Source organism: Aspergillus nomiae (genome assembly GCF_001204775.2).
Source record: "Aspergillus nomiae NRRL 13137 chromosome Unknown contig00481, whole genome shotgun sequence".
Taxonomy (NCBI): domain Eukaryota; kingdom Fungi; phylum Ascomycota; class Eurotiomycetes; order Eurotiales; family Aspergillaceae; genus Aspergillus; species Aspergillus nomiae.
In genome coordinates, this window is record NW_015378536.1 from 10,739 (window position 1) to 23,588 (window position 12,850).

At 50.3% G+C, this 12,850-nt stretch overlaps 4 protein-coding genes across 4 annotated transcripts; 2 read left to right on the forward strand and 2 right to left on the reverse strand.

The window, feature by feature from the left end:
• Window positions 1-1,184: 1,184 nt before the first annotated feature.
• ANOM_010838 (putative sugar transporter) lies at window positions 1,185-3,410 on the forward strand (the record flags this gene model as incomplete). Its single annotated transcript, XM_015556094.1, has 7 exons — window positions 1,185-1,458; window positions 1,581-1,680; window positions 1,744-1,756; window positions 1,815-2,032; window positions 2,087-2,236; window positions 2,290-2,723; window positions 2,782-3,410. 7 exons carry the CDS (start codon window positions 1,185-1,187, stop codon window positions 3,408-3,410), a joined length of 1,818 nt encoding a protein of 605 aa, XP_015402115.1.
• A 948-nt stretch (window positions 3,411-4,358) lies between these two features.
• ANOM_010839 (serine/threonine-protein kinase) lies at window positions 4,359-6,668 on the reverse strand (the record flags this gene model as incomplete). The annotated part of the gene is made up of 4 exons (XM_015556095.1): window positions 4,359-5,049; window positions 5,115-5,522; window positions 5,579-5,823; window positions 6,147-6,668. Coding segments are annotated over 4 exons (1,815 nt in total), but the record flags the coding sequence as incomplete, so codon positions are not given.
• Window positions 6,669-9,594: 2,926 nt separating this feature from the next.
• On the forward strand, window positions 9,595-11,982 carry ANOM_010840 (uncharacterized protein; the record flags this gene model as incomplete). Its single annotated transcript, XM_015556096.1, has 1 exon — window positions 9,595-11,982. The coding sequence occupies one exon, from the start codon at window positions 9,595-9,597 to the stop codon at window positions 11,980-11,982; it is 2,388 nt and encodes a 795-aa protein (XP_015402119.1).
• A 430-nt stretch (window positions 11,983-12,412) lies between these two features.
• ANOM_010841 (uncharacterized protein) lies at window positions 12,413-12,730 on the reverse strand (the record flags this gene model as incomplete). The annotated part of the gene is made up of 1 exon (XM_015556097.1): window positions 12,413-12,730. One exon carries the CDS (start codon window positions 12,728-12,730, stop codon window positions 12,413-12,415), a length of 318 nt encoding a protein of 105 aa, XP_015402120.1.
• Window positions 12,731-12,850: the final 120 nt, after the last annotated feature.

Below are 12,850 nucleotides of genomic sequence, written 5' to 3' on the forward strand. Positions count from 1 at the left end.
TGGTACAGTCCCGTAAAGTTTCAGATACCCAGGTGAGTGATTCAGTGGGTTGGAATTTACCACCGAGGGCTCTTTGCGGTGCTATATGTAAACCAGCAGAGAATTGACCTATGTGTCGATGATTTTCATCCCATGGGGCATCAGCGAAAGGGTATGGTAGCGGATGGCACTTAGGCATCATTGGCCTGCAATACCATTCAGGTGATTTTTCCGTGGTTGCCACAGTACGAGCTGGGCGGCTTCAGCCGAATGAATGTATTTTACAAATACCGCCCGATACGATTGTCGGGTTTACCAAAAAAAGAAAAAGAAAAAAAAAAGAATCATCGAGTATGATTGTGTGATAGGAGCTTTATCTCTCTCTCGACCATCGTTTCCTTTTTTTTTTTTTTTTTTTTTTTCTCTTTTTTATTTTTCATGTCCTCTGCCTAGTAGAGGAATTGGATGCTTATATAGGCCCCAAGTTTCCTCATCTTCTTCGCCTCGTCGCCTTTCTTCACCTCTCTTCTTTCCATACTTCTCTCTCTCTCCCCCCCCACACTTCCAATCCAGATCTTCAATCCCCAGACCGATAGCTCTCACAGCTTGGTCTACCTGTTTCCAATCTATCTTTGCGATCTAGGGAACACAGATACTCCATATCTAACTTCCCTATACTATCAGAGCAAACCAAAACAGCCGGCCAAAGCTATCTGTCTCAAATTCCCTTCTGATCTATATACCATTTACACTTGTTGTCTACACCAAATTTCCATCATCAACGTGACAGAATACCGTCACGACTTCAGCTACCCGATAGTAGCAGCTGTCCAACAGGTATACACGAATACTCGATCAGAAGTTCCGGACAGAAAAACACACCCGGCCTTTCTCTCAGCATCACCGTCCCTTAGCGCCAACTGATGAAACCCTGAACGACGTATAGCCTATTTGAACAGCCATTGCGCCTTGCCATCTCGGCCCTTGAGCGCCATTTCTTGCCCCGGACTGCGTCACCAGAAGCCCTACCGATCCCGATCCCGAGAGATCTTGCCTTTGCGACTATAGTAGACTTAGCCCCCATTGAACGGCTTGCCAATTGACTACCCAGATCCCGGACGGTAGACGACCACCACCCTCCGGTCTCGAGAAGTTTCCCAGAGCGCGCCAGCCCATCTGTCCAAAGCAGCAAACGAACCGGCATCATGTTCTTCAACCCATTTAAAAAACACGACCACGACTTCCCCGATGTGGTCGTGCCCCTCGGCAGTGCCCCAGCGCATTCCCACCCGAACCCGGCGTTACATACAAAGGATTCTGGCCCCGACGAGAAATCTGACGCCCGAAGCGATAAAGCTCCCTCCGAGGAGAATGGAGTCGCTACCTCGCTCTCCGACAATGCCCACTTGACCATTGAAAGCCTACGCGCCGAAGTCGAATCAGACATTGTCGCTTCCGGCCATGACTCCGCTTATGACCGTATGTGCCTATGTTTTTGCCCATGAAATAACCTCTTGCCCCTTATCCAAAAAAAAAGAAGAAGAAAAGAACAAAGTCCCGTATAACCCCGTTTGAGATGCGGATCTGATAGTTGTCCACAGGCAAAGCAAAGGTTATCAACAGAGCCATCCAGGATATCGGCATGGGCCGTTATCAGTGGGAGCTGTTTGCCCTCTGTGGATGTGGTTGGTTGGCAGACAAGTAAGCGAATATTTATTTCCCTGTCTTGATAGTTGAATTTGTGGCTAACAATCCTTTGGTTAGTCTCTGGTTGCAGGTAAGAAACTGGGCGATGCTTTATTGATGTTCCCATGGCATGTACTAAGGTTATGTAGGGTGTTGCCCTAACATTGACTCAACTGTCGGCGGAGTTCGGTGTCTCTGAAAGTCGTGTCCGTTTCACCACCTGCGCGTTGTTCTTGGGTCTCTGCCTGGGTGCTTCGTTCTGGGGTGTTGCATCGGATATTATTGGACGTCGTCCTGCTTTCAACCTGACTCTCCTCATCACCAGTGTGTTCGGTCTGGCCGCCGGAGGTGGCCCCAACTGGGTCGGGTATGTCCTTTCATCCTGCTCCCAATGATGAAAAACTGCTGACGGATAAATCAGTGTCTGTGCCCTATTCGCCTGCTTGGGTCTCGGTGTTGGTGGAAATCTTCCAGTTGATGGCGCTCTCTTTTTGGAGTTTCTCCCTTTCGCCTCTGGCAACCTCTTGACCATGCTGAGTGTCTGGTGGCCCATTGGCAACCTTATCTCCAGGTATGCTCGACCGTCTATTGATACGTGACAAATTAGACTAACAGCCGACGAAGTCTGCTCGCATGGGCATACATTCCAACCTACTCTTGCGCTAGCGACCTGCCTGCCTGCAACAGCGTTGCCGATGGTGTCCAGTGCTGCACAAAGCAGGACAACATGGGCTGGAGATACCTGGTCCTCACCCTAGGTGCGCTGACCTTTGCCATGTTCTTCTGCCGCTTCTTCCTCTTCCACCTCTACGAGTCCCCCAAGTACTTGCTCTCTCGTGGTCGTCAGGCCGAGGCTGTCCATGCTGTCCACGGCATCGCCCACAAGAACAAGAAGCAGACTTGGCTCACCGAGGACATCCTCAACGAGATCGGCGGCTACCCGGAACAAGTCGAAAAGCAGACTCTCACCTTCAAGGAGATCATTGTGCGATACCTTTCCAAGTTCTCCCTGGAGCGTATCAAGCCTCTATTCGGCACCAAGAAGCTGGGTATCAACAGTACGTCTCACTTCCAACTAACTCCCCACCGCACGCACACTAACATGAAACCCCACAGCCGTGCTCCTCTGGTTCTGCTGGGCCACCATCGGAATGGGCTACCCGCTCTTCAACGCCTTCCTGCCCCAATACCTCAAACAGGCTGGCGGCGGCGCCGAACAATCCACCTACATCGTCTACCGCAACTACGCCATCACCTCCATTGTCGGCGTCCCGGGCTCCGTCCTGGCCTGCTTCACCGTCGACATCAAATACGTCGGCCGCAAGGGCACAATGATCATCTCCACCATGATCACCGGCGTGCTTCTGTTCTGCTTCACCGCCACCACCGACCCCAACATCCAGCTCCTCTGCTCCTCCCTCGAGGCCTTCTTCCAAAACATCATGTACGGCGTCCTCTACGCCTACACCCCAGAGGTCTTCCCGGCCCCCAACCGCGGCACCGGCACCGGCATCGCCAGCTGTCTCAACCGGATTGCAGGCCTCTGCGCCCCCTCGTCGCCATCTACAGCGGCTCCGCAAACCCCAACGCCCCCATCTACGCCTCCGGCGCCCTCATGCTGGCCTCCTTCGTCGCCATGTGTCTCTTCCCCATCGAAACGAGAGGAAAACAGACCCTCTAGACTCTCTGTCATCCTTCTCCCTCCCCTCTCATCTTTACTTTTCCCGTGTCGATGTAGGATATAAAAATTGCTTTTATGTGCATGATACCACTTTTTTTTCAACTCCCCCTCAGGTAGAATCCGAGGATTCACCTCGCTATACATATACATATACATATACATATACATACCCTTTTTTCGTGTATACATTGGTTTCGATTCATGTTGATTGATGTTATGGTGAACGACACATGAATGATTGCTATGCTATATACCTGCATCCCAAACCGAAAATCAATGTATATATACCCCGTTATATACAGATCCTCAATACTCATATACCCTTGTGCATGGCCATGTAGTTGGCCGGGATGTATTGGATACCAGGTTTTTTCTATCTCTTCTTTTTTTACGTTTTTCCAACTTTTCAAGTCCTTTGGCACTAAGTGGTCGAATGTTTAATTCTCTTAAATAGATAATGGAAAATTACATTAAAGGTCAGGTTTATTGATTGTGAGATATAGTACTTGTCCTTGCCGGACGGGTGAAATGTCTGCTCTGCTGCCTTAGGGCTACGGTGACAAGTGACGAGGAATTGTTTCAGCATTTTTGAATACATCAGATATCTAGATGCGTGTCTCTGTTACTTCTGTACTGTACAACATCAAGGGGAGTTTACGTGTAAATGAGACCAAACAATTACAAAAGCTGGCCAATGTAACATGCGGACTTCTTTGAAATGCAAGTAATCCCTATATCCCGGATTCTCCATATGCCACAAAATAATGAAAAGTGCGCAACAGAACATAAAACAGTAACGTAGATATCCCCGTAGAGAAACCCAATCAAGACCCATAACAAATGCTTTGCCCGAACCTGAATAATCCAGAAAAAAAAATAAGAAAAATAAAATAGAACCCTAGGGAATAACACCCGAGACAAATGCGACCCTGCCACCCAATGATCATGGAATAGAATTCATGGCCCATCGTTCCTAGTCGTAATAATTCATTCCGGAGGAGGTATAAAGACTTTAGACAACCTGGTGCCGTCTACCTCTCCTCTCTAACAATGTCGCGTTATCCAGACTGAGTTCGAAAGGTTGCCGCGACGCCCGAGCGATATTCTGCTTCGCTGCCGCCGCCACCTTAGCACTGTGTGTGCCGTAGCCCTGCTGCGGCTGTCGAGGCTGGTATGCCTGTCGTGCTTGGGCGGCAGCGCTCGGCTGAGTACCCAGATTTGTGGATCGTAATTTGGCTTCCATTGCAGCCACTTCTCGAGCCTGTTGAGAGTTCTTGTGGACCTTCGGCGCCGCATATTCATTCTGGTGAATGGGCTGGTATGTGACTTGGGGGACATCCTCGTCATAATCCTCGTTGAGTGGATTCAGAGCCGACTGGAACCCGGTGGTCGGGTTGGCCCCGCGGCCGCGGGATGTCTTCAGCCGCTTACTTTCTTCTTCTTGACGATGGACGGCGTAGCCGACATCGAAGACCTCGCGCAAATTGATCGCCCCCGGCGACCGGAAGTCCATGGGGCGTTCCAAGCCGGCAGAGGGTTGGTCCGACAGTCGAGCACTGGCTGGGGCATATGGTGCCTGGTCCGCCGCGAAGGCGTCCAACGGCTGTTGACGGGCGGAAGGCAGAGGAGTCGTCAGGGGGGAGCGTCTGTGGCCGCCTGGGTTTCTTCGTCGCTTCCACGTATCCACGGGTGGGCCAAGAACTCTTTAATTGAATATCGTTGTTCAGGATCCACCGTCAGAAGATGGGAAATCAGATCCTTTGCAGACTTCGAGATGTCATCCCACCACGGCGACAGGAAGGTGTACTGGCCGCGCGCCACCTTCTCCGTTAGGACTTGGATGCTCTCGTCGTAGAAAGGCGGAAAACCACAGAGGAGAGTGTAAAGCACACAGCCCAGAGCCCACATATCGACACTCTTCGAGTATCTTTCATCCTTGACGATCTCCGGGGCTGTGTAACCAACAGTCCCACAAGGAGTCATAGTTTGACTATCCCAGATGACTTTGGAGAGACCGAAATCGGCAATTTTAATGACACCAATCCCGCCGGACCCCTTTCCGGGGGTGAACTCCCCTTCATCGACTTTGTCCTCATCACCGGGTTGAAGAGGCTTGGGGTTCTTGCTTGGAACGAATGGAATAGGATAGAACAAGAGATTCTCCGGCTTAATATCACTAGAGACGCTGTTAGCCACTGGTCATGCTGTCTCAAGGCATCGGGAGAATCGTACCGATGGACGACGCCGGAAGTCTCGTGCAGATACTCAATTGCTTTTGCAACTTGAGTGATGACATGTCGACTTAGGTCCTCGCTGAAGTAGGTTAACCGTACGATTTGATGGAATAATTCGCCGCCAGGGCAGAGTTCCAGAATGATATAGTAATATTGGCGTGATTCAGAAAAGGAGATCAACTTGACGATGTTCGGATGGTCTATTTGGCGCATGATTTGAACTTCTTTCAAAATGTTGGCGCGCTGTGAATCGTAATCAGCAACTCTACCCTATAAGAATTTGCTCGGTAAGAAACAGAAAACACGAAGGAGAATCGAGACGCAACAGGAAATAAGAAAATTTCATGTCAGTATGGTGTGGCTAAGAGATTTGCGCACCTCTGTAACCTTGGTGTGTTTGACCTCGGGATGCAGATGGGCGGCGGACTAAGAGAGACGGCGAATGGTTCGGTTTAAGCGCACAGAAAGAGAGAACGAGTATAACTCTGAGCAGATGAGGGTGAATGGGAAAGAGGAGGGAGGTGGCATTGGGAGAACAACAAGGGATTCAGTTCAGATCAGCCTACCTGATTGCTATTCATTTCAAACTTGCGGACGACTTTAATGGCTACTTCATTATGCTCCCCCGTAGAATCTTTGGCGCGATAGACGTTACTAAAGGCGCCGTCGCCCATCTTGTCCGTCAAGATCCAGCGCTCCAGTCCTGGATACTTGGGCATTTTGTTTCGTTGGCTTCTCTCCTCGGCGACAATCTGCTCGATCTCCAAATCACGGACTCGCTTCGTCTGAGAGTCCGCTGCCGACTTTTGCGGTGCTTGAGCTTGACCGTTCCCAAGCCTGCTGTCAATTGCATCTAGGTTACCTGCGGCAGGAGGGTACGAGCCTTGGGGTTGGCGTTGATGCTCGGCATGTATGGGCGAAACATTGGTGGTTGGCTCGGCATGGGGAGTTACCAAGCGGGCTTGTTTCCCATGACGTATGAAATTCTTCAAATTTTGAATGGTACTCATAGTGCTGAGTAATCCGGCCCTGTCCAAAAAAGATAGAAAAGAGAAGAAAAGGGAGAAAAGAAGTAAGGGCGTGGGGGTGGAAAGAGGAGAGGCGGGCGTCGGGGAAGGAGGACACAAGTTAAAGGAATGGGAAATCGGACAAGGGAGGCAAAAAAATAATGATGATGAGAGAATATCGGGTCGAATGACGTTGGTGATGATGGTAGTTTCGGCCGGTGGGGGAATTAGGATGTTCGTATTTTCCTCACTTCCGTAGTGAAATTTTTAGCCTTTCCTCTTTTCCGTTCCTCTCTTAAATTAAATTTGAAGAAATTCTCTTATTTTTTTTCTTTTCCTTTGTTTTTTCAAGTTTCCTTTTCCTACCCCGCTGAAAGTCTGGGCTGGCGTCAGTGGGTAACAAAAAGGGCAAACAACTTCTGGTACTAAACGTTTTCCAGTGGTCAGAGTATATCCCCGGAATGAGTGATAAATTAAAACAGAATGTTTGAGGAAAGATCAAGCGAGGAAGTAGACGGGGGGAAAGAAAAAGAAAAAGAAAAAGAATCCGTAAAGGATTCCCCAAGCAGTGTAGTACTAAGTAGTCAAGGGAATGGGGCACTTAATTCTAAAATGCGACGACGGAGTAGGGAAGCGAATTGATGAGGGAATCAGAGGACAGGAATCAATGGTGGGGAAAAGCAGGCTGAAGTTGAAGTATCTTCTTCTTTAATAAAAGAGATCAGATGAGACGATGCCAGAGATCCCAAAGAAGGGCCCGATTCGTGACCTACCTCATCGGCGGTGATCATAATTCAATTGAGAAATCAAACCGGGAATTCCTGTTCGATCCTTTTCTTTTCCTTCTTCTGTATTGTTCGCTTTTCTCGTCATTATGAAGGGAATGTTCAACGATGACGTCGCACATGGAGAGACTCTCTGGGGCAGGCGGTTATGTCATCCGATGACTCAGCCTCTCTGGCTCTTCCCTTTTCCTCTCTCTTTCTCTCTCTTTCTTTGTCTTGTTGTTTGCTTCATGCAAGTAGCATCATAAGTGCCAGTGAATGGGTTAAACTAGGTCCCATACGGTACCATACCCGTCCCCTCCCCTTCCCTATCAAACAGGTACCGTACCAGTAAATTGAGGTTGAAATTGATATCATACGCTCGGGCTAGGTTCTTCCTCCCGGATCCTCTTTCGTCATCCGCAGAAGCGTCAGCCGAACTATGTACAGTAAAGATGGCGACAGAGCGAATGAAAAAAAAGAACTGTTGAATAAATCAACAATTTTTTTTTAAAAAAATAAAAATTAATGGAGACTAAGCAACATGAACAGCGATATGGCATGTACATGTCTGTAAGGTTACTCGTACTTCTGTCCCGATCAAGTACAAAAGTACATATGCAAAGCCTGGGGAAGTGCCTTACGCTACGCTATGTATCTCGGCGATCTGGATATCCCGTGTCGGTACTCCGTACGGAGATAGACAGGATCTGCTTCTTGTAAAAGGAAACCAGAAACCCTCCATGACCGGTTCCTTGACCGGGCAACTTCGTTTCGGACTCAGGGTTTTAAATTGCTCTCGGCAACCATGGGCACGAGACGCCACTCCCGAGATAATAAGAGATAATAAGCATGATTAGCATTATCTATGACATGTCGTGGAGGTCAGAAAAAGAAAATGGATAGCATCAATTGAAAATCAATTCGAATCAAAATGGACTAAGTAGCAGTAGTACTACATGTAGTGTGTAGTAGTACATCAGCATGTACAGAGTTAGCAGTGCGACTTTGGACCGTCGTACAGTCATGGGCGAATCAAAGTGTCTGAGACTGAAAAGAACCTTTGCTGCAGGGGTTGAAAAGCGAATTAACTCAAGTCGTGAATTTTGATCAGGACTTTGGCTCTGCAAGTGGACTACCCCTCGTCAGCAATTTCACCCTCTCTTCCCCCCGCCTCTTCATGTATCGTGTCCTCATGTATGGTTGAACGACAACTCGACGGTATACGGATGTAATTATTTCTACAGAATAGACTGGTCATCATCGCGACAGGTTTATAATATCCTTGTGGATCATTCTCGCCTGTCACTGGCCCACCCGAATCAATCCACTTGCACATCAGATCCGCAACGTGGAATGTCCCTTTCATCGCCTCGCTGTCGCACTCGGTTCATCTCTTTGGTACCAACGCGGTCTCTCCTCGCGTGTCGCGCCCTGCCTCTTCACATTTTTTAAGTTGGGTACTTACTCTATTTCTCAAGTCTTTCAGCCTCTGGACTATTACCTATTGAGAGTGGATCTCTCATATTTTTTGGGTTTCCATTGAGACGCGCTTCCCGAACGGTACCCTTACGCTGCCCTTGCTTGATTCTATTATTGTTTTTTTTTTTTTTTTATGCTTATGATTTTAAGATTGCACGCTGGTCATTTATCTTAAAAAAGACGGACACACACGTCTGTGGTCTACCTTTTTCTTTTTTTTCTCTCTATTTTTTCTTCTTCTTCATATTGCTGTTGCCTTCGGTTGGACCGTAGTGTCGAAACTCGACCCTACGGATCGGATCGCCTTGCTTTCGCTATGCGACGCCAGCATTAACTCTCCTGGACCAATCTTATTCGAAACAGTCTTGGTATCATGATAATACACCCCGGCGGCCCCATAGTTTGGTAATAATATTCCAGTTTTGCCAACAATCCGGTGACCAACAACGTTGTGATTTCCGGCTTACGGTGCAGTTGGGCTCTTCGGTCAACATGCCCGGCATTGCTGGCACGTCTCCCGCCTCACTAGAGCACTTGGGCCGGCCGCTCTTCAGGGCCCACAAGGCACTTCCCCGAGGCCAAATGGCGATCCAAGTGTACATGTCATCCACGCGTCTCCATCTGACCCCATCGTTGACACTTCAAATGGCGGTGCTCACGCAACGGCGCCCACCCTTCCTTTAACACCCCCTGGTGTTCCTCCAGATGAATCCCCAACTCCAACAGAGCGGGAAATACAAAAGCTCGCCTCGCTGCACTCCATGTCTGGAACAGTGACACCTTCAAAACCATCGCACCCACCAACCCCCGAAACAACGCCGCCTCAACTTCCTGCCACGACGCTTCGACCGGGATTTGGCGGTCAATTCCGGCAGGCTTCTTCCTCGTCGCGTGCGGAGTCTTTCCAAACAGCATGCGAAATGATCTCCGACGGTGAGACCGAGACCCCTCACCGGTCGTCCCCATCGTCGCGTCAGTCGACCAAGCAGAGGTCACTGCAAAAGAGTGTTCAATCAGAACCCAAGAATGCCCGGCCGGAAGATACCACATCTGTCGTTGACCACTCCGATTCCCTCTTATTAAAGCCATCCCGGTACGAAGGTATTAACGGGGAATGGGCAACGGAGAACACCGACAGATTTGCTGCATCGCGTCAGAGGCGTAGGCGCTCAAGGAACCATTCCTCCGATACTCCTACCGCAAACGTGCCGGAACAGCCTCAAAATACGTATAGCACGAGTGCGCGCGACCTGGAAGTCCCACGAACACGCGAGAGGAATGTACGCGTTCGAGTCCGGGATGCGCAGGACACCGGCGCCAGTCCATATCCAGAACAGTATTCTGAAAAGATTGACTGGAATACCCCGGAAGGCCGAACGGATTCCTGCAACAACGATGATTCTCGCCGATTATCGGGCGTATCCACTTCCTCCACAATCGAGGTGATGATTGTTGACACACCCGAGCCGTATAAACCCTCCCTTCGCCATACAGAAAAGAGGGTTTCGCTGCGTTCGACCAGCTCTCCTATCACCAGGTCAGAGCGTGGATCCCTAGTCTCGAACCCAGATTCGCAGCACCGCTTGATTCACAAGGCTGCTCGTATCTCAGAAAACGATCGCAGAAGTATCGCATCGGAGATATCCGTCTCTGAGAGCTCAACTCAGGGTGGCCTTCGGCAGCAGGTGGAGGTCGTTCCGGTCGTGGTGATTCCAGAGCGGCATTCATCTTTAAAATCCTCAGCCTCGACCAGTAGAAGGCCATCCAACGCCAGCTCTCAGCCATCGAGCCGCCGAACACGGACAAGATCGGGGAGCAGACCCGAGTCGCTTGATCGTCCTCCTCAAAAGAGACGTACTGTGTCAAATTCAAGTGCGCCCGCCCATCAGGACACAGACTCCCGGGGTCGCAGCATTGGTCGGCCCATTATCCCTCCACGCAGCTCGTCATTATCCGCGCCGACCAGCCAGAATAATTCACGAGCCACATCCCTTACATCAGTGAGCTCGCGCAATTACCCGTCGGCGGTGGAGACCGAAAAGCAAAACCAGCAGCCGGAGCCACCGACGCCTGAGCCTATGAAGGCACCCCAAGTATGTGACCGAGCTGATGTACTGAAGACTCAGTCTATTCTTATCGGGGTAGAGGACATGGCCAATCTACGCTCACCGTCAGGGGCTTTCACGCTAGGGTCAATCCCGTCGTCATCGCCAGGGCTAGTGGAGATTAGTGAAGCTACCCTGGTGCCTTTCTTTCCACACAACAATGAATCTCTACTGCTGGTCGACCCACAGCACCGGCCTGGACCTCAAGGGCTCGCAATTCGGGTGGAATTCCAAGGCAGTCCGGCAAAGCCAGAATTTCCTCAAAGTCCAGGACAAGGTGAGGTAGACTCCCCACTGCAGAACCCGCGCCAGCCACCGAATCCTCCAGTGTGTAAGATCAGTCCACCCACCCCGGTGAGTGAGGCAGATCGTGAGCCTGAAAGGGGCACGGGAAATGGGGAGACGGGGGAGCAGCCCCCTCGCCGATTCGGGTCAGTTCGACGTCCGTGGAAGCTCCGACCTCGTTCTGATTCCTTCAACTCCATCGCCCGATCATTCTCGGTGACGTCGGCGAAAAACCGCATGGCAGGGAAAGATATCGACGGCAAACTCCACCCGTTCTGGAGGCCTCGTCGGTTCTGGGAAGATACATCGGAATCCGAAGACCAGTCCCCTCGCGAACAGGCTTTTCGTTCTCCCGCGTTGGAGGCCGACCAAGTCATTAGCAACTCGTTGGGGATGCCTCAACAGCGGGTTGTGTTTCAAGGGCCTCCGATTTCTCCTCGCAGTATTGACTCGAAACGGTCTTCCGATGAGGCGGCTTCCCGTCGCCAGGCCCGCGACAGTCTCGTGGGCAGTCGAGTATTCATGCCTGAGGCGTTATATTCGCAGACTTCTCTTCACCAGCGACGATATCGCTCCCTCTCATGGTGGCGGCTGCGGCTTCGGTTTGGTTCCGTGCGCAGCTTCCGGAAGCGCTTGAGACGCAGCTGGCAGCAGCGTGCCGAGGGCAAGCGAGAGGCCCGACGTGAGGCACTGAAGCAGAGCATTGGTGAAGCTGTCCTCGTGGACTCCAGCACGCAGACGCGGAGTATGGTGCGGTAACTTTTACGATATGATCGATGATGCACGAGTAAGACCAGCACGACACGACCAACATGATGAATGACGACCACACATGAACGATCTATGTCTCTTTTCTTGTGCTTTATTTGTTATTTCCTTTAACATGTTTATCTTTCTGTTGCAACTATATTGATGCTTGATGAGTCACGAATGATGGACCCACGGAACATGAGATCCAGCATGATGATTATTCGGGCGCTGTGATACTCCGCAAGATGTGTGTTCTCTGTATCATACGCCTACGTTGATGAGATTATAAATTTGCCCTTTCCGAGACTTACAAGATAACAATACACAATCATAACGTATATATATTGACTCACGTCCCTGGAACTCCGAACCCTATATAAAAGAAACATGAACAAACAAGAAAATATCAAAATGAAGATAGAGAAGATAGAAATGGAAATCACTTCCACCTCCCCATCCTCCCCCGAACAGCCATCTCTCCAAACTCCGCCTCCCTCGCCCTCTTCCTCCTCAACTCCTCCTCCTTCTCTTTCACGTAAACATCTCCCTCCCCGACCCCTTCACCCTCCCTCCGCAGCCGATCCACCGCCTTCACGTTCGCCCACAACGCCGGATCCAAGAACGGCTGCGGACGGGACGAGAAATCATACTCGACAGTCGTAGGCCGAGAGTTTAGCTCCACGTGCTGATTCTCTGAGTTAGACTTGGCCTTGGATTTGGATTTGGATTTGGATTCCGCCACGGTCGATGTGGACATAGAAGTTGATGTTGAACGAATACGTATCGGCGGGAATGTAGCGGTCGTGTGAGAAAGGGTGGGGTTGTTGGGGCGGGCAAGAGGCCGTCTGGAGGGGACTAGAAGTGTGGAAGACGGCCG